We start from the raw sequence: 18,648 nt of genomic DNA, 5'->3' as shown, positions 1-18,648 counted from the left end.
TATAGCATTGTAAAAATATTTATCTTCAATAAATGAGTTCTGTATATTTATTTTTTTATAAAAAATTGATTAGATATATAAATGATAGATATAGAAAAATCGTATTATTTTCTACAAAAGAATACATTATATTTCTAACAACTATTTATTATGTTCTAAGAGATAATAACGTGAAATGTGAAGAAGAAAAATGTATTTCTTTGTCATTTTTTTTTAATTATTCGCCTAAGTTATGACAGAATATAAATGGAGCCATACCCTATTACCGATAAGTTTCATTTATATTCAACGCGTCTTGAATAAATGCCACATTATTGATTTTATGTACTATCACGCTTATCAATTTCTGTCAGTATAATAAAGTGAACGTAAAACTCTATATAAGGATAAAGAATAAGTTCGACTTGTCATTCTTTCTGTTCTAGTACTTTCAATTTTTCAACATCGAATCAAATCCATTGAGAAGTACGTACATCCCGTCCGCTTTCTTGAACTACATCGAAAATATTGAATTTTCATTATGTTCGATATTTTTCGTTTTTTCTTATATCTCACTTCGTATTTTGCTGCTTTGACAGATGCTAGGTAAGTGAAAGGATTTTAATTATTTGAGAAGCACAAAAAATAAAAAGAAAAAATAAATAAATCTAGCGTACACTTGGCTAAGAATCAACGTGTTTCTAAACTCATTGGAATTTGTACTTTCTAATTTATTGTACACGTATTGTATCATGTAAAATACATCGTGTTTCGATGTATTCGATATAGCGATTAGGTTCTTTTTTTTAATAATTTTTAAACGTGCACATACATGTACATGCGTGCGCGCGCATATTTGATACGTTAAAAAAATTAATACGAATGTATTCATCTATCTCTACGTTTGTAATTATATCAAGTCATCATAAATTTTAACAATAGTTGATTGTTTTTATTTTATAATTATTTTCTTTGTGTCTCCTATTGTTTAACAATTAACGATTGTTATTAATCGAAGATATCTCTATACCTTAGAAAATTGAATCAGAGGGTTTTTTGAAATGGCCACGTAAATATATTCTTTTTACATAATCTATAGATATATAAAGTATTCGTAGAACTTATGTAATAGTGCATTAAGTATTTCCTTTGTAGTTTTCTAATTTCGTTTAATCGATCGGAAGATATTCTAACATTCCTTTTTCCTCTCACTATACGATAACCTAATACGTAATTTTGTCTTTAATATGTCATTGAAACAAGAAATCAATGGTGAGATCATTGATTTTATTTTTTATCAATTCCATACGAATACAATTAACCTAATAATAATATGATCAAATATTCTTTCATATTTTTATAACAATCTAATATTTGAATAATTAAAATTATTAATGTTTTTTTTTCTATAGGGTAAGTGTAACCGAGATTAATGAAAATACACCTGGTATCACGATTAAAACAGTAACAGAACCATTTGGACTTACTGAGGGACCACATTGGGATGATGGATCCCAGAAATTATATTTTGTCGATATCGTTAATCAAAAATTATATAGATTAGATCCTTTATCTGGCTCTGTTACATCTACATATATAGGTAATAGATATTAATCAATATAATTAGAACAAGATGTAATGCATCTTTGATCAATGTTATAAATTATTTGTTCTATTTATAGAAAATGGTCCAGTTGGAGTAGCTGTACCTGTGGAGGATGAGCCTAATAAATTTGTAGCAGGTTCTGGCACTGACTTTGTTCTTGTTACATGGGATTCTGGGGTTAATTTAACTAAAGCTTCTAGTAAAGTATTATCTACCGTTGATAAAAATCGTAAAAATACAAGATGGAATGATGGCAAAGTTGACTCCTCTGGACGATTCTGGGGTGGTCAGTATCATAATATTACATTATCATATAACTTAATTAATGGTAATAATTAATTCTTGTGATAGGTACCATGGGTCCAGAAATAAATGGAGATGTAGTCCCTGATCAAGGAACTCTTTATCGCATTGAAAAAGATTTCGTTCCACGTGTTGAAATATCTCCTGTTTCTATAAGCAATGGATTAGCATGGAACAAAGAAGATGATACATTCTACTATATTGATTCACCTACGCGTCAAATAGCTGCATACGATTATAACCCTCTCTCTGGAAGTATATGTACGTAATATTTAAACATTTATATTTCATACGAAATAATTAAATATTTTTTTTAAATTAATTTTTTTTTCTTTTTCAGCTAATAAAAGAATTGTGTTTGATTTGGGAAAAAACAATATTTCTACTGGTGTTCCCGATGGCATGACTATAGATACTGATGGCAATCTTTGGATAGCTGTTTTTAATGGATCTGTTGTAAGTAGAATATACTAATGAATTACAATGGCTAGAACGTTTGAATGCTTGGATTCCATCATAATTAATATTATTGTAAATACATTTCATTTAGGTACTTAACGTGAATCCAAAGACTGGAAAATTAATACGTTACATCAGACTTCCAGCAGAAAGAGTAACCAGTGTAGCATTCGGAGGACCAAACTTACAAACTTTATACATAACCACATCAAGTTATGGACTATCTGATGCAGAAAAGAAAAAGCAGCCTAAGGCTGGTTGTGTATTTGAAGTAAAAGGTTTAGGAGTTAATGGATTATTGGCCAATTCATTCAAATTGTAAATGCATTAATATACATGTCAATTTAAAAGAAAATTGTTTATGAAATAATACTGCAAATATATGAAAATAAATGTATCCAATAGTATAAATATCTTACTATTTCTTGAGTTATACGAGATATTAGAGTAACTTTTAATCAACATACTGTATATCTTTGAGCATATATTTAAGAAAGTCTTATGTAATCTCAGAAATATAATCAATTTTATCATATATTTAAGCTTTTTCCTTCTTTAACTCTTTATTTCAAAATACTGTGTTAAAAAATAATTAATCATTTAAAAATATTTTTTTATGTATAAAGCATGTAAAGATAAAGTACATAATTAAACTTAACTTTTAATGGAAATAAAATTTTCAATAATGTTTTATGAGAACTACTATGGATTTAGTTGATCTTGATTATAATTAATAAAGAACATAATACTTCTCTGTCATAATATTTCCTTATAATATTGATATAAATTATAATATAAAGTACAAAAAAATTCATTACCTTTTTTATCGTCTTGAATAAAAAAATCATTATGTCCTCTATACTTTGTAACATTTCATAACAACATTTGGTAGTTTGGTTGTCATGGAAACATGCTCAAGGACGTATTGCTACAAAAAATTAAAGGTGTTGCACCTTCATGATTCAAGAGCGTAACTATAAAAAGACCCGTATAGGGTACCAAAATAAAAAAAAATTAGTTCAACCTTTTCTTTGCTAGAGGGCGAGTTGTATCGGATGTTCAGGATCGTATATACGAGATTCCAAATTTGACAAATCGTATGTTTAATTATTTATTTCTGTCTATGCTGACAGATCGTATTACTAAAAACATTAATTAAAAATAATTTGTAGGTTAAGATGACGATTTATTCTAATTTGATATAATCCTTTTCTTTTGATAAATTAAGTGTTATTGTAACATCAATATTGAAAGAGAATTTAATAAAAAATGCAACGTTACGACGCCCTCATACAAGAAATAGAAGCTATCGATGATTATTTAGGACCTACTTTTCGGTATGTTTATTTTATTTACGATTACAGCATATCGTTGCATTTCTATCGAAAAAACGCGCCTACGAAAACCACCCCCTTTACGCAGATGCAAGATCGAACGGTGCATATGCGCAATGAAGGGGTGAAAACGAGACCGCAAGTTAAGGGATGAAAATAAAATGAAATAAGATCAAATTAAATAATATGTCAAGATTATCGGTCGCTCAAATTCAAAATATTCTTTCGAGCGTTGCACCCAAACATGAACATTTTTTATATGAAATAGAGACATCAAACAATAATAGTATAGGCCTTATTATCAGGTACTATCATTGCTACTTGAAGTAATTATACTATTTCGTTGAAGCAATTATACTATTCATTCTTAATGACTCTTTTGCAGGGCGATTTATGATGGCAATGAACATGAAAAATTTTTGGAGAAGCTCGATGAGCGTATCAAAGCTCATGACAAAGATATCGAAAGAATGTGTAATCATCACTATCAAGGATTCATCGATTCTATTCGTGAACTTTTACAAGTTCGCTCACAAGCACAACAACTTAATGTTAGTCAACGAATGTTTTTATATTCGCTTTAACTTAGTACGAGGTATTTCTTTTATATAAATTGCATAGTTTGATTAAAATATCGTTAACTTTACAGGCAGAAATAGTAGAACTTGACAAATGTATAACTGCCACTTCTAGTAAGGTAATTGAAAAGGGAGAAGAACTTGTACGGGCACGTAAAGTAGAAAGTAACATGGCAGCTGCTGTAAACAGTCTCACTATGTGCCTTCCTGTTTTGGCAGCTTACGCAAAACTACAAAAGCAATTGAAAGATAAACGTTACTATCCAGCTTTGAAAACTCTTGAGCAACTAGAACACCATGACCTTCCAAAAGTTACAAATTATAGATTCTCTTCCCAAATAACTCAACAAATTCCACAGTAGGTAGTATTGTAAAAGATACATTAGATAACTATAATTTTAAATTTAACTTCATAATTCTTTGTTACAATTTTGTAGATTGCGTGAAAATATAAAAGATGCTTCCATGTCAGATCTACGAGATTTTTTAGAGAATATAAGAAAACATTCGCCAAAAATTGGAGAGGTTGCAATGCGACATGTAAGCAAAATCTTACATGTATTAATATCATAAGAAGGCTAATTTTAATCTAAGATCATATAAAATAACATAACAAATAACGTCTTATGCTTATTCTTTAGACTGCCGAACAATTGGTTATTGAAGCTGAAATTATTGGACGGAAAAAGAAAAAATCACAAACGTATTCGGAATCAGGCGACGGAGAGGAGGAATTAAGCGCGCAAGACTTAATGGATTTCAGCCCGGTATATCGTTGTATGCATATTTACACTGTTCTCCGTGAAGGTGAAACATTTAAGACTTACTATAGGAATCAAAGAAAGCAACAGGCTAGGCTTGTTTTGCAAGCTCCCATTAATATGGTAAGTATAGGGTCTGTATCAATTAATTATTGTAATAAATATTTTTAAATATTCTCTCATCTTTTTTTTAGCACGAAAGTTTAATTGGATATCAGGCTTATCTACATAGTATCGTTGGCTTTTTTGTGGTGGAAGATCATATTTTGAATACAAGTAATGGATTAGCTACTCATTCTTATTTAGAAGAATTATGGACTATGGCTCTACCTAAAATAGTCAATTCAGTTAGAACACATTCAGTAAGTTTTACATTAAATCGAAGATACTAGTTAAAAAAACTAATCAATCGATTAATTGTTAATTGTTAAATCTTTTAGGCATACTGTACAGACGCAACACTAATATTAAAGATAAAAAACTTAATAATGCTTTTTAACACAACATTAAGAGTAAGTACAGTTTGTAATATGTGTCTATTATAAATAATATGCCTTTATCACTTATTCTGTTTTAACAATTAGAATTACGGATATTCTGTTGGACAACTTTGGGATTTGCTACAAGAAATTCGTGTACATTACAACGAAGTTCTTATGCAACATTGGGTTCAAGTTTTTCGAGATATTTTAGACGAGGATAGTTTTTTACCGTTACAGGTATGATATATTGATCGGATCAAGAAAAAAGCATTATGTGCTTTAGATCATATATCAGAAATCAGTTAATTAATTACAGGTCACGTCACAAGCAGAATATGAAAGCATTCTTAGTTCTTTTCCATATCATGATGAAGAATTACAAAAGGCCAAGTTTCCTAAAAAATTTCCATTTTCAGCCATGGTTCCAAAGGTCTATCAACAAGTTAAAGAATTTATTTACGCTTGCTTGAAATATTCGGAAGATTTAAATTTTACGCAAGCCGAAATAGACGAAATGATTTGTAAATCAACAAATTTACTTTTAACAAGAACATTTAGTGGATGTTTGTCGTCGTTATTTCGAAAACCATCTTTGGCTCTTTTACAAGTAGTTCAAATTATAATAAACATGGGCTATTTAGAAAAGTCTACAAAATACTTGGAAGAATTTGTTACTAATATTACTGGGTAAGACCTTCAACAAACATTATTAATGACATTTAATAAATGCGTTAAAGGAGTAATTACTTTAATAATATACAGAACACAACACGAAGGACAATTAAGTTGTGTGGGAGACAAATCTGCTATGTTTAGGGTGGCAAGGGAAGACGCAGAAACGCAGATTTGTGAAAAACTTGAAAAGAAGCTGGACGAATTTTTGGAATTAGAAAATTATGACTGGAATTTGTCTGAGCCTCAAGGCCATGCTTCTGGATTCATTACAGATCTCATAGCATTTTTACAAAGTACATTTACATGTTTTACCAATTTACCAGTATGTATAAAAAAATATATATATATAAGTTTATGTACAATTTTATAGTATAATAAATTTATCTTTTGAATTTTTAGGATGAAGTCGCACAAGTTGCATGTAAATCAGCTTGCGATCATATAGCAAAAGCTATATTAGATATATTAATTAGTGAAGATGTAAAGCAAATATCAATGGGTGCACTTCAACAAGTCAATTTGGATACTATACAATGCGAACGTATGTGTTCCTTGTATTTACAGATCATATTTATTTTGTAATATAAGCAATTATGCAACAATATATGATTACATTTTACAGAGTTTGCTGCTTCAGAACCTATTGTCGGTTTACCAGAAGGTACATTATTGCAATATTTTAGTCAATTAAGACAATTGCTAGATTTGTTCATGGGTTGGGATTGGCCAACCTATTTTCATGACTATGGTCATGATTCAAGCAAATATAACTTAGTAACTCCAAATATGGCTGTGATTTTATTAGAGAAGTATGTAACAAAGTTTTATTTTTTATTATACACGCGCAGAATATTTTATTAAATCTTCATACGACCTATTTTTTTTACAGACTGAAAGAATCTGATAAAAAAACAGTATTTTCTGTACTGAAGAAAAGTGAGAGAGATAAGAAAAAATTATTAGAAACTGTTTTAAAGCAATTGCGTCAATTGGCACAGACTACTCAACAATAATGACCCACTAAAATTGATATAATATATCAAGTGAATTATAAATATAGATTATACTTTGTGTATATATATATATATATATATATATATATATATATATGTATATGTGTATATATATATATATATACACATACACAGATAGACGTATAAAACCTTTTGCACAATTTTGTATACATGAACATACAAAACTGTGCAATACCGTTAATTTTATTATAATATTTACTAATTTATTGTATTAAAAAATTATAGAGAATTTTAGTTTAATTTATACCAAGTAGAGACGGGTAAAACGATAAATTTGAATTATGTAATAAAATTTCCAAATATAAATTTCGTATACATGCGAACGTAAATATTATTTTCTCCAATGTGCAATTCCTAATTGTATAATTTGAACTATTCGACGCATACATAATAGCACAAAATTAATTCAATTAATAAAGATTCACCTTTTATTTTCTTTTTTCCTATTAATATTAAAACATCGTGCTATCGTAAAAAATACTACACAGTATCTGGCGTAACTGTATCGGTATTTATATATTATATTGTAAATAAGATACAATGTACAACAACTCTACAACGAATAAAATCCCAATTCCTATTTTGTGAATGTAATATTTATAGAATTACATATGTAAGGTATTGAAATAATAATTCCTTTTAATATAGCAGTACGAAAACTTTTCCACATTGATCTAATGACACAGAGCACGCACTCGTATTAAATATAAATCAAATACACAAATAGAGATTGATAATTATATTCGGAATAATAAAATAGATTAAATATATATAAATCAACAATAATTCCTGTAAAATAGTACCAAGAGCATATGCCTTGCTTATGAATCAATTGGATACGTATTTTTAATTGTAAATCAAACATTAGTAATGTGTGTATATAGACCAATTATAATGCACATGGCATAGTAAATTATGATGATACGACTAATCTTCAATATTGTCAGGATCCGCGTCATCAGGTAACATGGAATACTTGTTGGAAACGACAAAATTCTGAAATGGAATTTTCATTGATCATTTACATTTCCCAAAGTTAAAAAAAAAATATATATATACATATATATATGTAAAAGAAAAAACAAACAAAATGTTTACTCACTGGAGCTTTTTCATCTTTTGCCTTAGGCATTCTATCAAGCTCATCCTTTTCCTTATCTCTTTCCTTTCGTTCCCTGCTATAGTTTGTTGTTATAATAATTATATAATTAATTTCTTTAGAGGAATTGATTACACTTAATCTCAATGAAACATATTATACAAAGACTACGTATAAACGTGTTCTTTCAGGATCAACGGGTATACGAAATAATAAGCTTAACTATATTTATAATATTTGATTACCTATCTAATCCACGATTGTCGCTTTTCTGGGATGTTTTTGTTGGTGGTGGCCCACTGCGAGGATTGGATCCTTTGGAATCTCCTTTGGACTCTCCGTGTTGATCTAAATAGTATATTTATTTATAACCGGTGTACCTCTCTTTAGAGAATCTATGTTTATAGAAGCTACAACTACATATACAAAGTTTTTTTATATACGAAAATAAGAGTACCAGAACGTGTGGAAGTCGAGTGACTATGCGGTGCCGATTTATCGGTCCATTTTTTTTCACCCTCTGACCTCCAAGTCTCACGACTTTTATCCTTTTCTTTTTCATCGCGATCTTCCTACAAGAAAACAAATTCCATTTTTTTTATAGATAAAAGAATTGTTTTCTTATCTTTTTTTTTTATATTTATATAAACATTTCATTTTGATAATTAATTTATGAAACTCACTCCATTGCGTCGTCCCCATGTACCTTCTTTGCGTTTTTCATTTTCTCTAAAAGATCAGAAAGATTAAAATTATGTTAAAAAATTAAGAAGATCGGTAATTATATAAAGTAATATTTTTCACATACGCTTCTTCTTTTGATCTTGATTCTGCATATGATTTTGCAAGACGTTCTTCTATTTCTCTCTCTCTGGCAGTAGTATCCACAGGTTTGGCTGCACCAAAAATATTTGCCGCAGGTACCGATGTGGAGGAAGCTGGAGCTACGGATTCTGATTTTTCATCTTTAGCATTTAATGGTTCAATAGGCTTAGTACGAGGTTGTAGTTGTAACTTTGGTCTGGTCCGTGGTTCAGCAGCTAAAATTTAACGTATATATAAGAAAAACAAATAATTCATATTAACATTTTTTATAGAATTTATATCATTACGTTTCGTGTCTGAATTTCCTTTTCCATCCTTACGTCCATCACGTTCCCAATCTCCATAATCGCGACGTGGACCAAAACTACTACCTCTATCTCTATCTCTATCACCATCTCTATCTCTACTACCACCTCTATCGCCATATCGTGTCCATTCTTTATCCCTATCATCATCCCTGAAACCTCTGTCTTTGAATGCTGATCTCCCTCTGTCATCTTCGCTTCTATTACGCCATGCGCCAGGTTTATCATCTGTAGCTACATAAAATATAACAACACAGAAAATTGTTTACATAGTTCCTTTGTTATCATAGTAGGACAATATATATTGAAAAATTATATTATATACATACCTTCCCTTTCTCTATCTCTCTCCCTATCTCTATCCCTATTATCATAACGACTACGATAGGAGTCACCTTCGGAATTTGGAGGTTCGTCCCTAGGCCTACTTCTCCAGTCTCCAGAAGTGCGTTCCGGATCATCATAATTATCTCTACGATTATCTCTTCCCATACGCCCACCTCTTCGTTCATCGTTACTGCTGTTTGAAACTTCGATACGAATACGCCTAGTTTTCATAGTCTAAACGTACAATGATATTTTCAACGTTATGCGTCTATCTCGATATTAAAAATAATCGTTCGATCAAAACAATCAATTGTCTTACCGTATTTGTCATACAAAGAGCATCAATTAAACTCTGCCGGTCTTCGAATTCTACATATCCATATCCCCTAAGTTGTTTATTTGGATCTTTTGGTAAGCGTACACTAGTAACCTATAATAATGTATAAAAATTATAAAATGAATATATATTCATCAAATGTAAAAGTTTTTTAAAGCAAAGTCAACTAACCTTCATTTCGGCAAAAAATTCAATAAGATCATCTTCATCTACTTCATAAGGTAAACTAGTAACATATGCTACAAAAGGAGGATTTGTAGGAATATTTTCTTCGTCAATACGTGGACCTCTTGCAGCTCTAGGTGCAGTAGGCAGAACAACTGGTTCTTTGTTACTCCTCGAAGTATATCCTCCTTCTATAAGATAAAAAATATAAAGGAACGCTTTTCATCGTATCTTAACAAATTAAATTAAAATTAACTCAAACATTCACTCTTTTTTATATTATCAAATTACTTGTAATACCTAGCCTATTCTAAAAACGAAGAATTGATCATAAACCTTTTTATCTTTATTAGACAGATAAGTCATACAAACTTTGTTATCTAGTCAATATAATTTAAGGATTTAACACATATCTTTTACTGATATTCGTTATTTCGTGTAGACTTTCACTATTACTTATCTTATACTCTTTCAAATAAATTTTACTTAACGATTGAAAAGTTTACAAAAGAATAGAGTACTAGTAACATCTTCAATCTAAGAGAATAAATTATATTTGATATCGAGCATAAGATAATGATTTATTATAGGTCTATAATATTCACATACCATGTTCATCTTCAACATCATCAGCCCAACTCGTTGACTTTAAAGGTATGGTAGGGGTTCCACCGCCATCAGCCAAGAATGACATCAAATCAACAGTTTTACAGTTTTTCTTCTTTTTTCCTTTCTTACCTAGATAAATAGATGATTTTTAAATTTTAAATATATAAAACGTAATGTTAATAAAGTATGGTACAATATTGAAAGCATGGTCCATGGTTTATGTAAAGTTTGGTTATGTTCATGGAAAAATCACGTTAACGTTACATAGAAAACTTCTTATAAGCTAATTTATATAAAATAAAATGCAGAATTATATAAATAAAATTTCCAAACAAATATATTTACCTGAAGACATGTTTCTGGCGAAGATTAACAGAAATACAAACGGCTCGCTATCTCGCCAGCCCACACGGTTAACTTCAGAATCCGTAAGGCATGAAATGTGCTTTGAGAAGGGATACTACGAAAAATATCGATACATCAATTTTGTGCTTTTCTCTAAAGTAGTCGGAACTAATCGAAACTTTCGTCAATTTAAACCAATAGCTGTTTTTGATTTTCGATATATACTAGGACATTTCCTGTTTTGACCAATGACAAAATACTGATTCATATTACTAATTGTTACAAAGAAACTAGATAAGGAAATACATAAAAAAAAAAGATCTTTTTGCTTATTTGTAAATTTTCATCGTGACTATGAATCATCGCTTTCATTCAACGATTCGATTGGCTGAATCCAAGAAATCTGCATTTTGATTGGATGGTACGTAAATTAACACGAATAGCGCGAATACAATAGAATTTAAATATAGTACAGGAACTTACAGATATGCATTAAAAGGATTTAAAAATTTTGAAAGATAATTATAGATTTTTATATTAATAGATGTTTGTATATACGTAATTGAATAAGTACAACTTTTTTAATATTTTTACATTATAAGTGATGAAAATATTTATATTTCAGATTTGTTATTGTAACTCATAATCTTTTGGAAACTTTTATTGATGACTTATTTACCCGTTGAATATTACGAAACATTCTGTATAAATATAATCGATAAATAAGTTTTTTTTTGTCATTGATATTCTAGGGAAAAATGTATGTAATCGATGACGTATTACATCATAGGATAGTTAAAATTTTGCCGCGATTTTTACTTCGTGCGCATAGAAGTATTAGCGTCGTTAGAATTGGATTGAATAATTCGCAAAAAATTTTATAGAAGTTAAAGGTTGTATCATAATCGAATATAAAAAAATGTCGAAAGTAAATACATTGTATAATTATTTTACATCGCCGAAGACTGTCAAGCAAAAAGATAACAAAGTTGAGAATAATGCAAAACCAGAAACTCCGAAAAGTGGACAAAAGAACAAAGGTTTGTAGAGTAAAATATTTTATATCAATTTTGTGAACTATGAATACTTTCATTTATTTTACTTATTCGGTAAATATAATGTAGTTTTTATTTATTTTAAAAGATACATTCAATATCGTGTTTTTACAATTTTTTATCGTTATTCAACTTATATTGCAAGTAGTATAAATTATAATTTGGATATATATAGTATCTCATTTATACGAAATAGATCCTTGTTGATCGATCGTGGATGTAATTTTTGCATAGGGCATAGAAAAACGGAAGAAAAAGAAAATCGTCATACCGATATACGCAAAAGGATTTGGAAAGATGAGGAATCAAATGGCAATGAAGAAAATATTCCAGTACAATCTAAACGACGTCGAATTATTATATCTGAAGATAGCGAAGATTCTGGGGATAGCTTTAAACCTGGTATATATATATCTCTTCTTTTTAGTTATAATAAATCTTCATCAAGCTATTTATGTTTCATTTGTTTATATAGATTCAGCAGATGAAGATAGCGAATCTGAATCATTTTCTGAAGATGTTCCAGAAAGTGAAATAGAAACACAGGATGAAGAAACTCCTGAGGTAAATTAAATGTTAATGATAAATTATTATATTTTTTTTATAATAAACATTTTTTTATATATTAGAAGAAACCAAAGAAATCTGTAATTGCCAAACGCCCACATAAAAAAAAAGAAGTTCAGAGACCCTCAGGAAAAAAGGAAACAAAATCAGTTTCAACGCCCCAATTCCTGGAACAATCAACAAGCGCATCTGTTTCTACGGTAGATTCATGGCCTCACTTAAAATACGACTTTCTTCAACCTAATAAAAGGAGAGATATTAATAGAAAACCATCAACTGATCCAAATTATGATTCTAAGACCGTTTACGTACCTCTGGATTTCCTTAACAATCAAACACCTGTAAGGTTTTACAGTCTTTGTAAATATCTTGTCATACACAATGGTCTATTACTAATATCTTTCATCTCCCATAGGCCATGAGACAGTGGTGGGAAATTAAGAGCAAACACTTCGATTGTGTCCTCTTTTTCAAAGTTGGAAAGTTCTATGAATTATATCACATGGATGCAGTTACTGGAGTTAACGAACTGAATCTCACGTATATGCGTGTAAGTTAATAAAAAGATATAAAAAGACTTTCGAACTTATTATTTTTTTTACAGGGCGAATTTGCACATTCTGGTTTTCCAGAAATTGGATATGGTCGTTTTTCAACGAGTCTTATCGAGAGAGGATATAAAATAGCACGTATTGAACAAACTGAAACGCCAGATATGATGACACAACGTTGTAGTAAAAGTAAAGGATTACGTCTACCGATATCTTAATTATACGACGCGTAAGTTTCGTACTATATGATACTTTTATATTTTTTAGTGTCCAAAGTAACAAAGTTTGACAAGGTCGTAAAACGAGAAGTTTGTCAAATAAGTACAAAGGGTACTAGAGTTTATACCCCTCTGGATGTTGAAGCATCTACACCTAATTCCAATTATTTGTTCTCTCTGGTTCAAAAATATAAATCGAAAGCAAACAGCATGTTTGGAGTATGTTTCATCGATACTACGATAGGTGACTTTTATCTTGGGCAATTTGAGGACGATTGTTATAATTCGAGACTATTGACCTTATTTGCACATTATCCACCAGTCCACGTCAGTATACTTATTAGTGGTAAATAATAATAGAATTACATTCTTTCATATCGTACATATTTTATTTCTAGATTGTGTATGAACGTGGTAACTTATCACCAGCTGTATCGCAAATTTTAAACAATACATTGGCAGCTTCCTACAAAGAATCTTTACAACGTGAAGCACAATTTTGGAGCGCTACGAATACGTTGAAAGTAAGATCGTTCAAATTGCGTTTTTCTTTTTTTAATAAAATTAATTTCAACAGTATGCATCAAATAATATTTTTGTGTTTCTTTTTAATCGAAGTATCTTCACGAAGGAGAATATTTTAAAAAGGAGAAAGATTCTAATTTTTCTTGGCCCGAAGGTTTACAACCTTATTTAAGCGAAGGTATATCAATACACTTTATATTAGAAAAAGATCTATACAGTAATCTATATGTATTTCCATAATATGAATTTTATTTCGAAGGAGACAGTCTGGGTTTAACACCGGCCGAAGATAAAGAATTAGCGGTACACGCTCTTGGAGGATGCATATATCTACTTAAAGAGTACTTGCTTGATCAACAATTATTGGCACAGTCTCAATTTAAGACGTATGTACCGGCTGATTCTTTAAGCGAAAATGCACGTACGGAAACGAAACTTATGAATAATATGGTACGTATCTTGTTAAGGCAGAATTAACGTAAACATATATTACATTTTCTTTACAAACAAATTATAATTAGGTATTGGATGCTATCACGATCAACAATTTACGAATTTTTGGAGAAGGTTCTCTTATGAAAACATTGGATCATTGTTGTACCGCATTTGGTAAAAGGTAAAAGTGTGATTGTAACAGCCACTACTTCCTTACTTTTTTCATGCGTTGATATTTTCATTTATATCGTATTTAATAATGTAGATTACTACGAGAATGGATATGCAGACCATCTTGTCGTAAAAACGTTATAAAAGAGCGTCAAGAGGCTATACAAGAGTTAATGGATAGAACAGATGTAGTACAGTCTGTTCGATCTATGTTGTCGGGTCTTCCCGACTTGGAAAGATTATTGAGCAAGTAAGATATAAAATATAAGACATTATTTGCGATATCATTTCTATTTATCTGTAATACGAATTCATATTTCAGAATACATGCTCTAGGAAATGCAGCAAGATTGTGGAATCATCCTGATGGAAGAGCAATAATGTTCGAAGGTCAAACGTACTCGAAAAGAAAAATCGTGGACTTTACCACAACTTTGGATGGATTTGAGAAAGTATTGGAGATTATTGATTTGTTTTCTAGTATGTATTTTACATTCAAGCGCTGAGTTTACGTCAAGTGTCAGTTTTATCTTTTGGTATTATTTTCTTCCAGATTTCAATACTAATTTGATAAGTCGTTGCATCAAATTTGAACCAGACGGAGAATTTCCCAATTTAAGAGAAACACTCGATTATTTTAAGGTAATTAAATCACACACTAAATATTTCAACATTACTTTTTAACATATTTATTTGTAATACGACTCTTTTTGCAGACGGCATTCGATCACGAAGAAGCAAAGAAGCAGGGATGTATCGTTCCTAAAAAGGGAGTGGATGAGGAATATGATTCAGTGTTATCCCAATTGGAAGAAATAAAGCACGACTTAGATGCTTACTTAGAGAAACAAAGAAAACATTTTGGCGTTAAAGTGACATTCTTTGGACAAGACAGAAAAAGATTTCAGCTTGAAGTTCCTGATTCGCAAGTAAAAAAAGTCGGACCAGGATTTGAACTTCAGTCACAACGGAAAGGCTTCAAACGCTATTATACTGCAGAAGCAAAAGTTAGTTAAATTAATCGGATTTAATCTTTCTACGACAAGCTTCGTTCGATTGAAAACTTTGCGCGAGAGTACAAATAAGCGAAGTATGAAGTTTGCTACTAAATTATCTTTTAGGAACTTTTGGCAAGACAAACAAACGCTGAAGAAGGTAGAGACAAAGTTTTGAAGGATCTAAACAGACGAATATTCGCCAAGTTTAGTGAGAAATATGATATGTGGCATGTGGCTGTTTACAAAATAGCTATTTTAGATGTTCTCATATCCCTTGCCGAATATGCTCACAGTGGAGATATGTGCATTCCAGAAATTCATGACACGAACGAAGAAGGAGTAAGTATATAAAATGTTAATTCGATGAAAATATAATTGTATACATTTAAAATAAGATTCCATCTGCATGTAAATGGTTTATAAGCAGATTTTTATCGACATCAAAGACGGAAAGCATCCGTGTATATCATCCGATAACTTTATTCCCAATGACACGTTAATTGCGAAAGACCAGTCCTCTTCGGTAATTATTTTAACTGGTCCAAACATGGGAGGAAAATCAACTCTAATGCGTCAAATAGGCTTGTTAACGATTATGGCACAAATAGTGAGTCTCTTATCGATTTCTTATCAAAGGGAAACGCATCTTATAATCAACGAAAAAATCTTAATTAAAATTATTTTTTTTCTTTAATCTTTTAGGGTTGTCACGTACCAGCAAGTTCATGTCATTTAACGTTAGTCGATCGTATCTTTACAAGATTAGGAGCAAACGATGATATTCTAGCTGGTCAGAGTACGTTCCTAGTAGAATTAGCAGAAACTGCTGCAATATTAAAACATGCTACACCCTATTCTTTGGTTTTGCTAGATGAATTGGGTAAGACGAATCGGTCATTTATTTTACCAATAATAAATTAAACATTGAAATGAAAAAAACACGTCGATTATTACAGGTCGTGGTACTTCGACGTACGATGGTACGGCGATAGCTGCGTCGGTTGTTAATGAACTGACAAAGTTAAAGTGTCGTACGTTATTTTCAACACATTACCATTCACTGGTAGAAGATTATAAAAATAACCCGGATGTGACATTAGTTCATATGGTAAACAATTTATTCGATATTTAATCATTATAGAAATGTAGATATCGTGGTGTGATATTTTTTATATTTTATTATTTATAGGCGTGTATGGTAGAAACTGAAGAAGAGGAAGAAGTGTCTCAAGAAACTGTTACGTTTTTATATAAACTCGGCGAAGGTGCCTGTCCTAAATCTTACGGATTTAATGCAGCAAGGTTGGCAGGTATTCCATCTGTAATTACAAACAGGTCACGTGAGATAGCTAAACAAATGGAACAAGAAACTAATTACAAACACCTCTTCGCTAATCTCTGTAAAGCTGAAGAGTCTGAGATCAAAACTCTTATTGCTAATATTTGAAAGAACGAAGGGTGGGTTATTTAATGAAAAAATAAAAAAAAGATATTACGTATGTGTATAATGTGTATCGGTGTGTAGAACTTACGGCATATAGTAAATTCTATTCATTCATTCGTTACCGGTGTTGTTAAGTAACGCGATATGCGACTACATAACACAGTTAAAATGTATTCGTAGAATTATTTTTTTTTAATTTTCATACCTCATACTTTTTATGTACCTTACAGTATTATATTTTGTCAGATTTATTTTGTTTGATTTGATATATTTTAATTTACTTCTCATATCTTGCATAAATAAATTAAGAGTAATTGCGTTTGTTATATCGTATTTTTTTAGTTAATAAATATTTTTGATACAAGATGTATACAGAGTGTACAGGGGCTTTTTGTATCCAGTATGTACGAACAATTGCCTAGTTTCAGGGGCTCCCTAAATTTGGTGTTTCACCGACTAGATACGCACTGATTGTAAGAGTTCGATGACCGAACAATAATGCTTATTAAATACAACTTTTCGACATTAAAATATTGTTGATAGATGTTTCCTCAAATTACACATTTAATTATAAAAGAAGCTGATATAGAAAATAATCGGACCATGTAAATGAAAGCTGGTGAAACAAGAGAGTACCGCAATAAAACTGAAAAACAGTTGAAAAGATAATTATTGCTTACAAAACTTTATTAATCAATGCCAGAATACAAAAAGGCTTCTTCATGATTAATTACGATGCATTACAAATGATATAACTTTACTCACACCAAACGATTGTAAAAACTTGGTGAATAGAAGGAGAAACGATACACATGTGCGCGCGAGATATTGCTGTGAAATAAGAATTATGAAACTAGAAAAGAAAATTAGAAATAGAGAGAGAGAGAGAGAGAGAGAGAGAGAGAGAGAGAGAGAGAGATTAGGAGAAAAAGAAGGGGAGAGAGAAAGAGAGTGATATAATAGAATAGAAGAAATATTTGTAATAATAATAATCCACTATATATCCTAATACGAAAGAGGAGATATATGTATAAAAAGCAGAGGAATAGGCGATACATGATCAACGAGCGCAAAATATTTCCTCTATTCGTATTTACTCGACTAAATTCTAAATGCGTGCCCCGAACTAGAGGAATCGATTACGATAAAAAAGACAAATAATATAATAATAATAATAATAATAATAATAATAATAATAATAATAATAAAATAATAATATAATAATAATAGTAATAATAACAACAGAGCATTGTTGCATAAATAATCAAATACGTACGAAAATTGATATCGTTTATGTATACTTCATTAAATTGAAAAGTTCGTCATAATATGCAAACTCATTGATATTATATCATAGACCGATAATATAATTATAAAAGATATCGGTCCTTTGTCTAATTCTGCATGTATCATATTCCATGCACCACAAAAAAGTTTACAATTAAGAAGGCACGGAGATTA

At 30.3% G+C, this 18,648-nt stretch overlaps 4 protein-coding genes across 8 annotated transcripts; 3 read left to right on the top strand and 1 right to left on the bottom strand.

Annotated features, from left to right (window-relative positions):
• The first annotated feature begins 425 nt into the window (after positions 1-425).
• LOC127069186 (regucalcin-like) lies at positions 426-2,884 on the top strand. Of its 2 annotated transcripts, none has more exons than XM_051005961.1 (6): positions 426-585; positions 1,392-1,579; positions 1,662-1,871; positions 1,937-2,149; positions 2,229-2,344; positions 2,439-2,884. In XM_051005961.1, the coding sequence occupies exons 1-6, from the start codon at positions 521-523 to the stop codon at positions 2,667-2,669; spliced, it is 1,023 nt and encodes a 340-aa protein (XP_050861918.1). In that variant the 5' UTR covers positions 426-520; the 3' UTR covers positions 2,670-2,884. The 2 variants fall into 2 exon arrangements, with proteins under 2 accessions (XP_050861918.1, XP_050861919.1); XM_051005962.1 differs by lacking the exon at positions 426-585 and adding an exon at positions 861-1,048.
• A 451-nt stretch (positions 2,885-3,335) lies between these two features.
• LOC127069183 (exocyst complex component 6) lies at positions 3,336-7,805 on the top strand. Of its 2 annotated transcripts, none has more exons than XM_051005956.1 (14): positions 3,336-3,444; positions 3,520-3,684; positions 4,067-4,232; positions 4,331-4,617; positions 4,697-4,799; positions 4,901-5,143; positions 5,215-5,382; positions 5,461-5,532; positions 5,605-5,739; positions 5,819-6,189; positions 6,265-6,499; positions 6,577-6,718; positions 6,800-6,986; positions 7,067-7,805. In XM_051005956.1, the coding sequence occupies exons 2-14, from the start codon at positions 3,617-3,619 to the stop codon at positions 7,188-7,190; spliced, it is 2,301 nt and encodes a 766-aa protein (XP_050861913.1). In that variant the 5' UTR covers positions 3,336-3,444; positions 3,520-3,616; the 3' UTR covers positions 7,191-7,805. The 2 variants fall into 2 exon arrangements, with proteins under 2 accessions (XP_050861913.1, XP_050861912.1); XM_051005955.1 differs by lacking the exon at positions 3,336-3,444 and adding an exon at positions 3,770-3,986 and having other exon boundaries at positions 3,468-3,684.
• Positions 6,726-11,387, bottom strand: LOC127069184 (eukaryotic translation initiation factor 4B). 2 transcript variants are annotated; one of them, XM_051005957.1, is made up of 12 exons: positions 11,224-11,387; positions 10,879-11,007; positions 10,276-10,460; positions 10,087-10,197; positions 9,770-10,001; positions 9,423-9,674; positions 9,119-9,350; positions 8,994-9,039; positions 8,768-8,882; positions 8,556-8,658; positions 8,314-8,389; positions 6,726-8,207 (listed from the first exon to the last, which is right to left on the bottom strand). In XM_051005957.1, the coding sequence occupies exons 1-12, from the start codon at positions 11,231-11,233 to the stop codon at positions 8,139-8,141; spliced, it is 1,560 nt and encodes a 519-aa protein (XP_050861914.1). In that variant the 5' UTR covers positions 11,234-11,387; the 3' UTR covers positions 6,726-8,138. The 2 variants fall into 2 exon arrangements, with proteins under 2 accessions (XP_050861914.1, XP_050861916.1); XM_051005959.1 differs by having other exon boundaries at positions 8,314-8,386.
• A 615-nt stretch (positions 11,388-12,002) lies between these two features.
• On the top strand, positions 12,003-18,104 carry LOC127068946 (probable DNA mismatch repair protein Msh6). Of its 2 annotated transcripts, none has more exons than XM_051005390.1 (20): positions 12,003-12,263; positions 12,513-12,680; positions 12,754-12,842; positions 12,908-13,186; positions 13,261-13,395; positions 13,450-13,585; positions 13,664-13,941; positions 14,013-14,138; positions 14,233-14,317; positions 14,399-14,589; positions 14,661-14,755; positions 14,840-14,995; positions 15,068-15,225; positions 15,299-15,387; positions 15,462-15,752; positions 15,867-16,082; positions 16,168-16,350; positions 16,446-16,623; positions 16,700-16,851; positions 16,933-18,104. In XM_051005390.1, exons 1-20 carry the CDS (start codon positions 12,143-12,145, stop codon positions 17,188-17,190), a joined length of 3,384 nt encoding a protein of 1,127 aa, XP_050861347.1. In that variant the 5' UTR covers positions 12,003-12,142; the 3' UTR covers positions 17,191-18,104. The 2 variants fall into 2 exon arrangements, with proteins under 2 accessions (XP_050861347.1, XP_050861348.1); XM_051005391.1 differs by having other exon boundaries at positions 12,004-12,263; positions 16,171-16,350.
• The last annotated feature ends 544 nt before the right edge of the window (positions 18,105-18,648 follow it).

The sequence above is a fragment of the Vespula vulgaris genome, chromosome 14 (assembly GCF_905475345.1).
Source record: "Vespula vulgaris chromosome 14, iyVesVulg1.1, whole genome shotgun sequence".
Classification (NCBI taxonomy): Eukaryota; Metazoa; Arthropoda; class Insecta; order Hymenoptera; family Vespidae; genus Vespula; species Vespula vulgaris.
Note: the sequence above shows the minus strand (reverse complement) of the source record. Positions and strands in the feature narration are given on the sequence as shown.